General features: G+C 43.3%; 1 protein-coding gene and 1 long non-coding RNA gene across 3 annotated transcripts in view; one reads left to right on the plus strand and one right to left on the minus strand.

Moving 5' to 3' along the window:
• The window catches only part of shank3b (SH3 and multiple ankyrin repeat domains 3b), a 47,316-nt gene that overhangs the window by 9,511 nt on the left and 22,796 nt on the right, over positions 1–15,009 (minus strand). Inside the window, exons 6-24 of one of the 2 annotated variants that reach the window (XM_039601034.1) lie at positions 14,033–14,184; positions 12,495–12,624; positions 12,317–12,354; positions 12,060–12,176; positions 11,868–11,945; positions 10,671–10,737; positions 10,336–10,555; positions 9,450–9,625; positions 9,014–9,127; positions 8,729–8,804; positions 7,746–7,828; positions 7,395–7,519; positions 6,897–7,029; positions 6,280–6,360; positions 4,835–4,965; positions 3,412–3,505; positions 2,491–3,102; positions 2,021–2,311; positions 35–1,331 (exon numbers count right to left, since the gene is read on the minus strand). In XM_039601034.1, coding sequence (XP_039456968.1) covers positions 35–1,331; positions 2,021–2,311; positions 2,491–3,102; positions 3,412–3,505; positions 4,835–4,965; positions 6,280–6,360; positions 6,897–7,029; positions 7,395–7,519; positions 7,746–7,828; positions 8,729–8,804; positions 9,014–9,127; positions 9,450–9,625; positions 10,336–10,555; positions 10,671–10,737; positions 11,868–11,945; positions 12,060–12,176; positions 12,317–12,354; positions 12,495–12,624; positions 14,033–14,184 — 4,015 coding nt within the window. Of the gene's footprint in view, positions 1–34; positions 1,332–2,020; positions 2,312–2,490; positions 3,103–3,411; positions 3,506–4,834; positions 4,966–6,279; positions 6,361–6,896; positions 7,030–7,394; positions 7,520–7,745; positions 7,829–8,728; positions 8,805–9,013; positions 9,128–9,449; positions 9,626–10,335; positions 10,559–10,670; positions 10,738–11,867; positions 11,946–12,059; positions 12,177–12,316; positions 12,355–12,494; positions 12,625–14,032; positions 14,185–15,009 lie in introns of both variants that reach the window. The other variant, XM_039601035.1, reaches the window with a different exon arrangement.
• Positions 7,842–9,517, plus strand: LOC120433927. The gene is made up of 3 exons (XR_005608841.1): positions 7,842–7,892; positions 9,018–9,129; positions 9,475–9,517. It is a non-coding gene; the product is annotated as an uncharacterized LOC120433927 (long non-coding RNA).

Raw genomic sequence — 15,009 nt, forward strand, 5'->3', positions numbered from 1 at the left:
CACACCACACCAATATTTACAATATTTGGTGTACCTGGCACCTCCTACTGGTGACCTTCGACCTGGATCAAGGGGGCTTGGCTCCTCCCCCAGAGAGTGGCTATCTTTGTTGAGCAGCTGTAGCCGATTGGCTAGATCCAGTCCAGACCCCGCCCTGCCGCTTAGCTCTAGTGCAGAAGCTGACCGGCTTGTTAGATCCACAGCTGAGCCGGATCCCTGGCCTCCCAAGGCTGCTGGACGCCCCCCTCCTTCCTCCGGACTGAGGCCCCGTCGATCTTGATCCCCACCCCCCCACAACTTAGACCTCCTTTGAAACAAATAGCGTGGCTGTCGGCCTCCGCCACTGGTGGGAGAGGAGCAAAGTGGGGAGGAGGGGGAGGATGATGATGCAGCAGATGGGAGGAGCTCACTGTCCGACGACTGCTTTAATAGGGGGTCCCGGAGTGCAGAACGTCCTCGACCGATAGGTGAACGAAGGCGAGGCTTTAGCCCTGATGGGGAAGTAGCGGCGGATGAAGGAGATGGGTGAGTAGCAGGTGGGGAAGATGGGGAAGATGGAGCAGGAGGAGAAGCCAGGGTGATGGAGGGTGGGAGGGAGCTTGGGGAAGACGAGCTGTCATGAAGCCTTTCATCACCTCCTTCCTCCTCATCTCCTCGTCTACCCAAAGATTCAGGACCACTCTCTCCTCCCCCTCCCTCTCCACCTCGTCGTGGCAACAAGGTGAGAGAGGATGGGGGAGGAGCAGCAGGAGGGCTTGCAAAGCCAGGAGGGGGAGTCACCAGACCAATTCTACGCAGCTCCTCCCTAGTTTCCTCATCGCTGGATGATAACAAGGCAGGTGGGAGTGTCACTGTGTAAGCCCCTCCCTCCTCCTCTGAACTGCCCACTGTGAGGCTTCTACGTCTATCAATCAGAGGAGAATGAGCCTCATTGGCCAGTGGTGGCAAAGGGGAGGGTCTCCAGCGCTCAGGGGAGGGTGCGGCAGGTGATGTCACTCCTCCCTCTGTTTCTGGGCGCTCAACTTGTCCATCTGGGAAAAGGGGTGGGGTTATGCGTTTATGCCTTAGCTCAGGACTCGTTTGGGGAGTGGTGCGTTTGGTCCGCTGCTCAGGGCTTGTCTGAGGAGTGGTGCGCTTGGATCGTGGCTCAGGACTGCTTTGTGGAGTGGTGATGGGCGTTCGCTTGTGTCTGCCCTCAGGACTGGCAGCCGGGGTGGGGATGGGTGTGGTGGAGGCAGAAGCGTGTTTAGTTCGAGGCTCAGGGCTCGGTGTGCGGGCGGTGAGTGCTCGTTCTCTTGCAGCAAGTGCCAGGGCGAGTGGAGAGGACGGGTCTGAAGACAAACAACACAAGTGAGAATAAAAATCCATGCAGACAAAAACTTGAATTCCAAGTTTCAGTATATTGTCAAGGTCTAGGATCTTACCTAGGTTGTGTTTTGTTTTGCAAAATCTCTTAATATTCTATCTTACGTTTTCTGAAGTCACTAGCTCTGTCCCGGGTCCTGTTATATTCTGTAAAGTGACTCAAGGTTTTCTTTTGAGTTGCCTTCTACAATGCACAGTACACAAAGGCCCTGTCTGTCGTCCTCAGCCTTAATACCTTTACTTTGTCTGGCCATTTCATGTTTTGTTGAGAGCCTCAACACTGCATTGTAGGTTGTGTTTTATTTTGTAAAGTGTTCTTCTACTACGTGGAGATCATTAAGATCTTGTCTGATATTTTCTTCAGCCTTAAAACTTTTTCTGGCCTAGGTTGTTCACCACTAGTGTTTTGCAGAATACCTCCTTAGTTTTAGAATCTCTATTTTTTATTTATTTGCTTTACCAGTACCGCAAGGTTTTACCTTTATACGCCTTTTGATCTGTCAAGCACTTCAAGGCTCTCCTATTCTTTTCTATTCTAAGCTTGAATTGAATAAAACTAGCTTTTCCAGAGGTGATTATTGTTATTAACCCATACAAAATGTGGCAGCTTGATTCTCATTGAGAACATTCATTAACTGTGTGCCGTCAGTCAGACCTAGAGGTTTCCCTGTCAGCGGGTGGAGGAAGGTATGAGGCGTCGGTGAAGGTGACAGGACCGGAGCTGGAGGGGGAAGCTCGCCGAGGTCATCCATCGAGTGGCTCTGCGTCAGAAGAGGCGGTGCCTGATTTTCTGACCCCGCTCCCTCCACTGACAAGAAGAGAGACGACCGGCGACCCTGAACTCGAGCGCGCTCTGAAAGAACCTGCTGCTGGTACAGCTCAGCCCTGCTGGGGCTGCTGGGTCCACCTCCTTCTTTGGATGAATCGTGATCTTTGATCCCAAGACCTGGAAAATTTAAATATTAGGAGTCTATTTTTCTTTGTTTTGGTGTCTCAGCCCAATTTTATTTTAAATATATTTAAAAAATAAGCAAACACGAGTCATGGTTCTCTGAACAACATATCCAATCATGCACTTAGGATTGAGACAAACATGCCACAGACATCAGACAGAAAAATGCTAACCCTGCTCTTCAACAGGAAGTTGTTTCAGTAATGGTGACTTCCTCCTCTGGGGTTTGGTAGGTGGAGCCTGTTGTCCCACATTAGCATAGGGGTTTTCTATTGCTCTTCCCCGACGCCGCGACAGAGGTGAGTGGCCAAGGGCGGGGCTAGTGCTGTGCAGAGACAGCGTAGATGTGTGTGTGGCGGTGTGAAGCGTGTGTGTCGCGGTGTGTGTGGCGGTGTGAAGTGTGTGAGTAGCAGGGGCACCGTGAGCATCAGGCTGCAGTGGTGGAGGCGTGTCCTGCAGGATGATCATGGACCTTGCTTTTCTCTGCCGCTCGGCGTGGGTGTGGCTCCTCGTTGGTGAATCTGAAAGCTCCTGAAGCCTTGGCTCTGCCCCCGGCTTGAAACTAGAGCGGGTCAGTCCATCTCCTCGTGCTGGAGGAGGAGGAGGGAGAAAAGAGGGAGGAGGTCCAGAGTCGAGTATGAAGAGCGAGGAGGTAGAGGATGCAGAGGGTGGAGGAGGCGGTGCTGTTTGAGGAGGAGGAGGGATGAAGCTGTCTGTCAGCGAAGAGCTCCGTGGAAACCGACTTTCATTGATCAGAGCCGTGATTCTGTCGTCGTCCGGTGTGCCTGTTGTGGTAACAATGAGATGTCAAAATAAATCGACCACACCGATTGGTCTTACGAAGAGATCTTATGTCTGCATTGGATCAATGAATTAAAGTTTTTGGTATAAAGTTATCTGTGGTGTTAGCTAGCTTGAAACCAGTCTGCCTATTACAGCAGCACTATGATGATTTGGCTTTCTTCTTGGGTCATAAAATGGGAAGCCAATGATGCCTCGACTTTCCTATTTCCGGTACTCTTATGCTCAGCCAGTGACATATTTTACAAAATGTAAGTTTATGAGACAGTTTGGTGTAATGCCACATTTCTCACCAAAACTCTTGGTTCTGGACATCCCTCTGGGTAAAGGCATGGTGCTCTTCTCTGGAGCTGAAGGGGGCACCAGACCCTGACGCTCAAACAGCGACTACAGACACAAACAACACAAAGATTTTGTTAAAAATCCAAGAATTAAGATATTTCTTTGCTTTTCTATGCTGACGACTATTTACTTTTTACATATGAAGTCAGTACTGCCATGAAGTAAATAAACCCAGGTTATTTTCCTGGGAAACCAGGCTAAATGGTCAAGCGAAGGTGGTTATTGGCTCAATAAATCAACCCAGGGTTTCTCAGTCAGCTGCTTATACTCTTAAATAAATGTGTTGCTTCAACGCTTAAATACCTGGTACTTTTAAGAAAAGTAACAACCCCGACAAGTAAGTATTCTTATGGTGTCTATGATGATCTCAACCATATCCTTTAAAGGCCTGAGAGCAGTTAAAAGGGAAATATGAAAATAGATTTCAAATGGTTTTTGAGCTTACTTGTAAACGTTACATAAGGTAAACAAATACTGCTTATATAAAAGACTCCTCTTATCATCAATTTAGTGTATTATTGTCTTTACCTTAAAGTATAAAGTGCCTTGAGGCAATTGTTGTTCAGATTTGGTGCTATAATACAACTGAATAGAATTATCATTATATTACGTTATATAGAAGAGTAAAATTGTTCCCTACTAAAGTAAATAAAGTTTCCCTTAAGAATTTATACTTCCTTTTGATCCTTATCAAGGAAAGACAAAACTTCAGATGATGTATAAAAACTTTAGTGCCTCTTTTTATCAGCTCTGAAGTCTGAGGGATCTTCCAGAAACTGCGGCTCTAAACTTTAGAGAACTGGTTGATCAATAGGTGTTGATTTTGTACATGTTATCTTGATCTATATCTTATCTTGAACCTAACATGCTCAGGACAAAAGCCTTGTATCCTGCTTCATAGTACAGGTGTTTTCCCCTTTCTCAGCAAAAGTGTTCAAATCAGCCTTTGGATAGAAATGCTTATTAGTCACGTTTTTCTTTTTACCATTTCTCTCTGGCAATGCCAAACAGATTATTCTGCTACTGACATTGAGGTGCCTGACCTGTGCCTGATTAGCAATACCTGTGAGCATGAACCCGGCTACAAACAAGCCACATTTGACTGATCTGCACAGAGACCGTTCCACTGATTTTGAAATGTTTACCGTAAACAAAACTATTTCCAATAAGTAGCGACCAGTTCAGCTAAAATAAATGCTTGTCTATTATTTGATGTTATGGGGGCTTGAAGGCTTTGAGAGAAGAAAATCTGATTAGTCTGTGTGCAGGTAAACACTGAGCTGTGACAGCCTGCGACTCAGGAATCTCTGATTAAAAATCATCCTCTCACTACGATTGCTCTGTGTTTATCCCATTAGCTCAACCGTGTCTTACATTGATCTCTGCCTGTGTGATACGGCGGCTGGTTGGCCTCTGCTTCACCGTCGCCGCCCTGAAGTCATCTGATGGGCGGCCCCTCAAGACGACTTCCTGTTGACCTCCCGCCAACATCTCATCCAGTTTCTCTGGAGTAACAAAGAGGAACGTGAACAGACTCCTAACAAGACATGATTAAGCATCCGGTCACGACCACACCACTGTGAAAGTTTCCAAACAGCGTGACAAACACTGTGGCGAAATCATGACATCAGAGCTACATCACAACATCAGTCACCAGGGCTGCAGCAGGACTTCACGCAAAACGTGGACTCTCAAAAGTGTCAAAACAGACAAAAAAAGGTGTTTCAATTTAAAAGCGCTTAGAAGAATCAAATTCCAAACTCAAGAATCACCATGTTACTCTTTATTTTTTGAGGTTTTTAAAGCATCATTTTTTTGTAGCATCCCCCCCTTTTGGGAAAAACAGGGGTCAGGGGGTAGATGAACTTATATCAATGATGCCTTAAAAAAATGGACGAGCCTCAAATAAAAACCGAACACGTGCTGTTTGTGTGTAATTGTAGAAGCTATACTTGATTCAGCTACAGCCCTGAAAAGTCGCGACATCAATGAAAAACATCAGCTGCTCTTCCACCTAACATTCCAGGAGATAAAATTAGGCCAAAGTGTTGGCCCGAATTCCCCAAAATCCAAACTCTGTGCCTTCTTGTCTCCTCTGTCATTCACCCTGTGCCCTTAAAATCAGCTTTGTTGTGCTTCGATGAAGGAGGCTGGCCAGGTGACTAACTTTGTGGGTTTCACAAAGTCCCCATCTGGGCTGGGAGGAGTTATGTTCATGTTAATGTTCTGAGTATTTGGGAGATTAGTGTCACTTGGAGGCACAGCTTCATCTTTTGGTTGTGTGTGTGGTCAGAGGCAATAAATTTGTTCGTAAATCCCTGAAACATGTAAGTGTGACAAATATGCAAATAAAAACCTAAGAAATCAGGAAGGGGACAAACAGTGTTTCACTGCACTGTAGGGTGGGCTGCTAAATATTTGTCAGACTGCGACTCCGACGGGCACCTCATCTTTAAACCTCTAAACATCCACTCAGTCACCAGCAACCTGTCCACGGTCACTACACACAGGCGGGTATGTGGAGTCCCAGTGGATGTTCAGAGCTTGGTGTCACTGCTGTGCGACTGTGTCTGGTTAAAACTGTCTGCACAGAAATAACCTGGACTCTGGTGGAAATGCAGCTGATGACATCACTGCGACATCATGCCAACAGACTGCAAAGACAAATGTCACCGCAGGGTCACAACACGATGACCGTGAGGTCGATGTGACTCACCGAAGCGTCTCCTCCTGGCTGCAGACAGAGCAAAGGTCAGCAACACACACCGCTACAGTCTAACTGTGTGTGTGTGTGTGTGTGTGTGTGTGTGTGTGTTTACCTATCTCCTCCAGGTCAGCCGTCATGGACTTGGATCGCAGCGTCAGGGAGGTGCTGGGGGCTCGTTTTGGAGGGGGCGGTGCTACAAAGCAAGATTGCATATTAGTGGTACACAGTGTGTGTGTGTTGGGGGGTGGGGTGGGGTATTTTGGTCTACAGCACTTATAAAAACAAAGAGTGCTGAGATAAGTTTCCCTGTAAAGAGTCACATGTTCACAGATAGCCGTTATGTCACTGACATGTCAAATACACAGAAGCTCCAGTGAGCACGTGCAGCTACCTCCTCGCTAACTAAACTTGAACTGCATCTTGTATTTATACAATGGTTTGACTATTACATCTATAATTACATCTTAATTTGTTTTGATTATTTATTGAAACAAGGGGGTAAAACTAAAATAAAACTTTATTCTTCCCAGTTCACTTTTATTTTTCTTATTTAAATGTTATTAGAACTGAATAAAACCCACTTTATATGACACCTAATTTATTGTATTGTAGTCCTTTTTTAGTCCTGAAAAGATTGACTTTCTTTGTTTTAAATCACTGTACTAACTGTACACTGTTGTGTACCAATAAAATCAAATCTTACTAAGGCTGGACAGCAGGTGGCTTTACCTTTTTTCCTGATCAGGTTGGTTTCAGATTTCCTGGAAACTGAGACGACTTTCATCAGCAGGCGACTTCCTCCCTGCCGGATTAGAGAGACGACCTGCCGGTGACCCACCTTCACCACATTGGTACCGTTCACCTGGAGAAAAGACAGACAGCTCAAGTCATAATGTTTTAAATGTTTCACAGGCCCAAACACAAAGATTCACAACTTTTTGTCCCTGCAGGTGATTAAAAAGTAAAAAAAAACCTGTTAAAACTGAGGTCATAAAATATCAAGTTTCCATCTTAATCTTTTCTTTTCTGTTCACAGAGCATGCTCAAATATGCTTGAGAATGATAAACCAGCAAAAAAATATGAAAATAAAAAACTAAGTTAAAAATAAAATGAATAAGAAACAAAATAAAGTACTGAAAAACAAAACATGAAAAAAATGTCAGTAAATGTCTGTCAGCTGACTGATTTAAGTGTCTACTTGAATATAAAATGAAGTCCGCCGATACCTCGATGAGAAAGTCTCCGGTCCGTAGCCCCGCCCTCCAGGCCACGCCCCCTTGGTCGACTGACTCCAGGTACTGAAGGGCGGGAAACGCCGGGGTTGGAGCGAACTCCTCGATGGGCGTCTCAGCTGGAAATGAAGAGAGAGCCGGTGAGTTAGAGAAGCTCCTCCCACCTCAGACTAGCGAGGGTTCAGTCCACGGAGTCTGATTCTGCTTCCACAGGAAGCCAGACTCTGTGGACTGTGTAGGTGTCATGAAACACAGCAAGGAGCTTTTTTTTTTTTTTTTTTTTTAAATCTCTCCTCCTCTTCCTCCAAACGCCCACCACTCCACCACCCGTCCCTCAGTTTCTACCTTTAGCTCCTCTGAGGACGAAGCCAAATCCTTCGCTCTCCCTCTTCTGCAGCACGGCCGTCTTCTCCTCGATCACGTAATCGCTGAAACATGAAGAAAGAACTGAGGCTCACAAAAGATCCCTCCATCTTCTATTGCGCCTCCAAGGTTTGAACCACTTGAAATGAAATTCCTTTTAAAGCGCAACTACAGATGATGACGAACAAGTGATAATCGTTAAAATATTAAACTGTCCTCCACCAGCTTTTTGAGCCACGCTCTCAATGCTCTGCTGACATGAAATGAATGATTTATTAATAAAGGTACTTTTTGTAAAAGCCTCAGCAAGGACAGCAGCTGAATATGACCTCTTCATCAGTGACCGGAGTTTTAGCTCAAATCTAAGTCGACCCGGCAGGTACATTTGGCTCTCAGACAAAGTTTGGATTCAGAAGACAGACAATTTTTCTGCTTTCAGAATCAAAAACTTTCCTTTTTGATAAAGCTCACAGTTAGAGCCAGAGCAGGAGACCCTGCACCCTCTCTTAGTGATGGTGTTATATGAACAGCTCACTGAAGAAGGCCATAAACACTGATAACACATGAATCAGGGAGAACTTCTTATTCACATGAATGAACATCTCTAAATGTTTATTAGTTCTTCCCGAGCCTGGCGTCTGTTTCCCGGCAACTGAGACAGAAAAGCTGAAAACATCAACAAGCGTCATCTTAAACGTAAAAATTTCCTCTATAGTTTAAAACAGCCACGGTTGCTGAATCACCGGGTTACACCTGAGAGGGTCACCTGTCTCATTAGGTCTGTCACATGTTCATACAGCAGCAGAAGAATCTGCAAACAAAACCACTTTAATGAAGTTGATCCTGATTCTGAAGAAAGTCGAACCTGCCATTGAGTTCCTGTAGCAGGTGTAGTGGTGCTGTGTTACCTGTAGGAGGTGTAGTGGTGCTGTGTTACCTGCAGATGTGTAGTGATGCTGTGTTACCTGTAGGAGGTGTAGTTGTCGTAGGATCCTACAGTGTAGTGTCTGAACAGTCTCTTGGTGCGGTCCTCTCGCGTCTCTGAAACATACATGTTACATATGTATGTTATATAGCACATTATTTATTAAATATCCCATCAGATGCTGTCCATGTATTTTATGGTCGATTAAATGAACGCAAAGTTAAAGTACTGATATATAAACAGTGATGCTTTTCCTCTGTGAAGCACAGCAGCATGTTCTAAATGCAGAGAAGACCCTGACCCTGCTGTGGATGTGTTTTTTTACCCAGTCTCGGGTCGTATTGTCTCATCTGGACTTCTTCCACACAGTCGGCAGGAAACCAGCCGGTTCGGCCTTTAACGCTTCCTTCCCAGAATCCTCCTTCACCGATAGAGAGAACTGTAAACAAAGCACACACTCATTATCACCACCTCACACATGCGTTACCTCTGTTTGAGCTCATTTTTGTGATGGGGGATTATTAATGTAGAACTATGCAGATATAAAGGTTTTTAAAAAAATAAATAATGTCATAAACAGAAACACCTGGGGTCTGAATGTGATTATGGAAGTTTTGTGTTCAGTGTTTATTTATTCTCAATTCTTTGGTCTTTGTTGTGGTGATAGTTATATATCCTTATTGAGTTATAAAAGTCGGACATTTAGAGTTTGTTTAGCTCCTGAATTACACTTTTGATAAGAATCATTATCCTGGTCAAACCTTTGACCCGCTCTCCTCGGTGCAGCTGGATCTCTCCGGGCCCCTGAGGGACGTGGGACCGGGTGGCGATGAAGGTGCGTCCCGGCACGGCGCTATACAGCCTCCTCTTCCTCATCTGTGGGGTCGGGGGAGGAGAGGAGGGAGGGCTGGTCTCCACATGACCTCCACCACTTGGACTGCGGTTGAGAAAGGAGATACTGGTTTGACTACACCTTAAAGGACATCTTTGTAACCCCCCCCCCAAAAAAAACTTACTAAAATGAACCACATTTCAAATAAAATCAGTGAAAAACCATTTTATGAGAAAATGAAACAAAACAACATATTAAATGTAAAACTGAGAAACCTGTTATATACACATGCTCAATTTGAACCTGCAACAGGGTTCAAAAAAGTTGGGTCAAAAAACCAGAAACGCCTAGAAAAGTTGTAACATGCTGGAATGGAATTGGATTGAACTGGATAAGCAGTCAACACAATGGATGAATCTACGGTTCATCTTCGGTTCATAATGTGATCAAAAGATCTCTGTGCATAACGGATAGGTCGGAGGACTTGCAAGTAACCAATCACATTGTTGTGATGTTGTAGTTTTGCGAGAAACTTGTTGACGACCACTCAGGAAGAAAATGAGAACCTGGAATCTGGTAGCTCATCTGTAAAGGCACCATTAATGCTGAAAGATGTATAAATGAGCTACACTGGAGCAACTTTTGGAGCCTGATGTGCTGCTGACCAGAAGATTTATTTTCAGGGATGATCTTGCTTATTTAAGCAACACAAAGCCAGCATCCTTGTTAGTATTAGGTGAAATCATGCACATCTCATGGGTAACTTTTACATGTGTAAAGGCACCATTAATGACTCATAAATGATTCATAATTACCTGAGTCGGCGTGTGTGTCGGCGTAGTGAGTGTGTGTGCGTGTCATGGTGCGTCTCCAGGCTTTGAAGGGAGGGGCCAGGTGAGGAGGCGGGGCTTTCCAAGGCGTTGTCACTGGCTGAGCGAATCAGGGAGCGAGGAGATGACAGGCCGTTTCCAGCTGTTGTCCGGGTCAAGCCCATGCGGCGGCGCTTGGTATAGGAGGGAGTTTCTCTGAAGGGAACTACTTGGACGCATATATACAAACACACACACACATAAAAACACACAGAGAGTTAATATCCAGCCACTGTGTTAACATTGACACACGCACACGATTTAAATGTGTTGAAACTCACCAACGTCAGACGTTTTGTGGATTTTTATGATTTCTGCCAGATCAAAATTCCCGGCAATGATCGCCACCTGCACACACACAAGACAGGAGTCATAAAAACACACAAACCGTAGGGTTCAAAATTAAACTCACAGCTTTTTAATCCCGTTTCCACCTGAAACATGAAACATCACAGGAGCATATTGAACAGATTATAATTTCACATTTCTGCATCTCTGAAGAGATTTCCACAGAATTCCAGGGTTTTCAACGTAAAAGTCTCTTTCAACAAGTCTCCTGGTTAGAAAATAATAAAAACTCACAGGTACAACATGAGACGTGATAGCACAAGATTAAAGAGAAACTAAAGAGCCAGTATAGCAGCAGGCATCCAATCACAGAGCTGCAAATGTGTCTGTGAAGCTGAGATGTTAACATAATTAGATGTGCTGATGGTTAAATGCCTTAAAGGTAGCAGTGGTATCATTTCTGGCATTGAAACAAGTGCTCCTTTCTGTTTTTGGTGGGCTAATTATTTTTTCCACTAACTGCTGTGTTTTGTTTCCGGTGTGGTCGTGGACCAGCCAGATTATTTCTGTAGCTCTAACTTTAACGTTTTTTTGACTTCCTGGTCTTTATGTCGAGCAGGGTGGATATAGTCTTGTTTGGACTTCGTTTTTTTTCTCCATTTTTTTATTTATCAGAAATAAAAAATAACAAATAATAAATGCATTATATTAAATTACACAATAAAATATATAATAATAAAAAATATATAATAATACAATAATATAAAATTGTAAAAATATTTTTTACTTAAAGGCACATAATGTTCTTTTATTTGTATTTTTAAACAGTCTATATATGTTTCTTATTTTATAATATTGTATCGGAAATGTTTTTTTTAATTAGATTTCTTTATGTTTATCTTATTTATTTAGTCTTTATCTGATTTTTATTGATTATTTTGTATATTTATTTATCATTTAATGTTTATTTTATTTGTTTTTTATTTTTGCTTCAATAGAAGGTAAAGAAAAAAGACTTTGTTGTTGTTTATATTTTATTTATTAACTATTGGATTATAATTTTTGAAACTAAAAGCTCATTTTAAAGTGTAATAATTTTTTTTTTTAACTTATTTTCATGTGAAAATAAGTTGCTTTTTTTTGCTTTAAAGGCTTCCTTTATTGATTTGCTAATGGATTGACTGGTTTACCTGAAAGGCCGTCTGGTTGTTGTAGTTCTTGATGTCCTTGTTGGCTCCTCTGAACAGCAACACTCGGGCACAACTATCCTAATGAAAAAAAAACCCAAACCGCCAAAATGTGACTAACAACATACATTACACCCACAGGCCGCCATCACATGACCAGCATGTGCATTACCTCTTTGTGTTTGTGTGTGTTACCTGGTTGTACAGAGCGCAGAGGTGCAGTGCAGTGTTTCCTGATGCATTCTGGGAACTCATGTCAGCGCCGTAGAACAGCAGGTGCTCCAAGTGCTGCACGTTGCCATAGCGACATGCCTGAACTCACACACATGCGCCCACACACACAAAGACACACACACACACACACACACACAGAGTCATAATTGTACAGGGCTTGAACTTGTCATCAGCGCAAGTAATTTTCCTGATTGTGTGTGTGTGTGTATGTGTGTCACCTGATGGATTTCCTGCCACCCGTTCTCATCTGTCATCCCTGTAACCATGACAATAAGTACTCTTAGTGCTAAAGTGTTTTTTTAAACACAAAAATATGAATAAAATAAATAAATAATAATAGAGCTCCACAACATATCAGATGATTAGTCAGATCGGTCCTATGAGACCCCCTCATACCGATGGTGGCGTGGTCCTGCAGCAGCAGCTCGCAGCAGTAGGGGGCGCCGCCCACCATGGCCGAGTGATAGAGCGGAGTGAGGCCTCTGCTGTCCTTGTAGTCCGGAGATGCCCCGAGGTCCAGCAGAGTCTGAGGACCAGGAGAAACAACAAAAATGCAGTGATGTAAAAGAATGAGCAAGTACTTTGAAACTGCATTGTTTCTAATGCCCAGCAGTGGGAGACTCCTCTGCACCAACTGTGTAGAAATCTATAAAGTAAAAATCAAAATTTAGGGTCTTATTAGTGTCAGAAAGGACCATAAAGCACTAAATCCAACCCTCACGTGTTACGTGCAGATTCAACCTAAGATGGTGAAAACAGTCAGCTGAGGTCTCAGTGATTTTTACTCATCGGCCATAAACAGCTTATTAAATCTCAAGTGAGCCAAAGAAATGAGGAAAAATATGTTCAATATTATTTTTTCTCTTAGATTAAAGATTAATTCTTTAAATTCCAATAAAGTCTTTAATTTAAAAAAAGTTTCTACAATATTATATCCATTACAGGCACAAAACTGTCTCATGTAGAAAAATTTGGAAAGTGAAAACAGAATTTAAACAACTTGCCAACATAAAGAATTACTTCTAACTTTAACTTTGCCAGAAGTGATCACATTTGGAACAGAGGGTTGTGTGTTACGGCCCCAACTTTAAAATGCAAACAGGCGGCCTATGAAAAAGTCATCTCCTGTACGCTTGTTACGATGGAGGAAACCCTGCATAGACACTCTAAACACGTATATCTCTGCTGTTAAGTTGGACATTTTAATAGGCGTCATTGGGGCCTCACTGCTCACTCTAGTGGAGGTTAGAGGAACTGCCGGTTTTGATGGTTCGGTGTTGAATTTGTTTTTGAAATGATGTGTGGTGGAAACATGTTAGTCCAACACAGAGCAGTTTGACGTGAATTCATTTAATAACCACAACTCCATGGAGGTCAAGCAGATCCACTAATCATGAAATTAATAATTAATTAAGCCACTGCTGCTGCAGGAGCTGCTTTTGTTTTTGATATAGTTGGTTTTGTGTTTTCTTGCTTTTAATTAGGGTATATTACTTCCTGTGCTCTTTTAAGTTTCTGTTCTTCTAATCTTGTTTCCTTTAAAACACGTTGTTGTATAAATACTGCTCACTGGCTTGCTTATGTTAAAAAAATGTATTTAATGGCATTAACTCACGAGCTTGAAACACTGAACAGGCAGGCAGCAGCCGACATTTATATAAAGGTGAGCTGGTGGATTTTATCAGGTGATGTGTTTTTTCAGTCGGGTTTTTTTAAATGTTGCTGTCAGATGGAATGAGTCACTCTGTCCTCACTGAAGAAACATCGCTGTATATTAATGTTAGACCCAGACAGGAAGCAGGACTTTGGTAGCTCAGAAGCTGGAAAAGCTCGGCTGAAATGTCTTTTTCATCAAAAATCAGCGAGCTGTGGTGTGATTCAAACTAAAGTGAACACATGGAGACAGAACCAGAGAAAAAAAAGTGTTTTCTTACGGTGAGGGCGGCGCTGTTTCTGCAGAGGACGGCCCGGTGAAGGGCAGTGATGCCGTCCCTGGTCCTGAAGTCCAGGTGAGCTCCTCCATTGCGAAGAACTTTAATCAGCTCGCAGCTCTCCTCCAGCTGCACGGCCAGAGTCAGAGGACACTCTGAGGCACATGGAAACAAGTCTTTGTTAGGCTGAAGGAGAATATCCATCTTTAAAGTCAGTAACAGCTCCACAGCTGTGAGGGCAAACTGAACGGTGACGCTCTCCAAGGATCAGACGCTCCTGAGAGAAATAAAATCTGAAAAACTGTATAAACATTTTTACATCTGCCTCATCAAAGCTGTAATTAGAAACTAAAAAGCAGCCTCCTAACAGTGAGTCAGGAAGTCTTAAAATGGATTCAGAGGTTGGTACATAACAGATAACAGAAGGCGTATCGATGCTAATCAGAAAACCACCTACAAGTCGTTTAATATGTGAGAAGCAACATGGAAACCAAGTGGGGATGATGTTCAATTCAATTCAGTTTTATTTATAAAGCACCTATATCACTGCAAAGCATGTAATAGACCCGCTGGCTCATCGTGTGGATGTCACGGTTTTGCCTCTCGTAGGCGTGAAATGGACATGCTTAAGTTGCAGTACCAGCAGGGGGCGATAATTTATTTAAACCCAGTCGCTACTGACCAAGGAAGGTATGAAGTACATTCCAGGCTCCTTCTGTGTCAGGTAAGATTGAGCTGGATGGCGGATATGTATTTACATGCAAGTGTGTTAGTAATGTTTCTTTAAAAGTTTACCCACTGACTGTTTTCTAATGACTTTAAATAAATTATCACACTTTACTGCAAGGTAAAGATGCTACAATAATAGAGACAATCAAAGGACCCTCTTTGAGCAAGCACTTGGTGACAGTGGGAAGAAAAAACTCCCTTTTAACAGGAAGAAACCTCAGACAGAACCACTCTCAGGGGGGCCATCTGGC

Source organism: Oreochromis aureus, linkage group 17 (assembly GCF_013358895.1).
Source record: "Oreochromis aureus strain Israel breed Guangdong linkage group 17, ZZ_aureus, whole genome shotgun sequence".
Classification (NCBI taxonomy): Eukaryota; Metazoa; Chordata; class Actinopteri; order Cichliformes; family Cichlidae; genus Oreochromis; species Oreochromis aureus.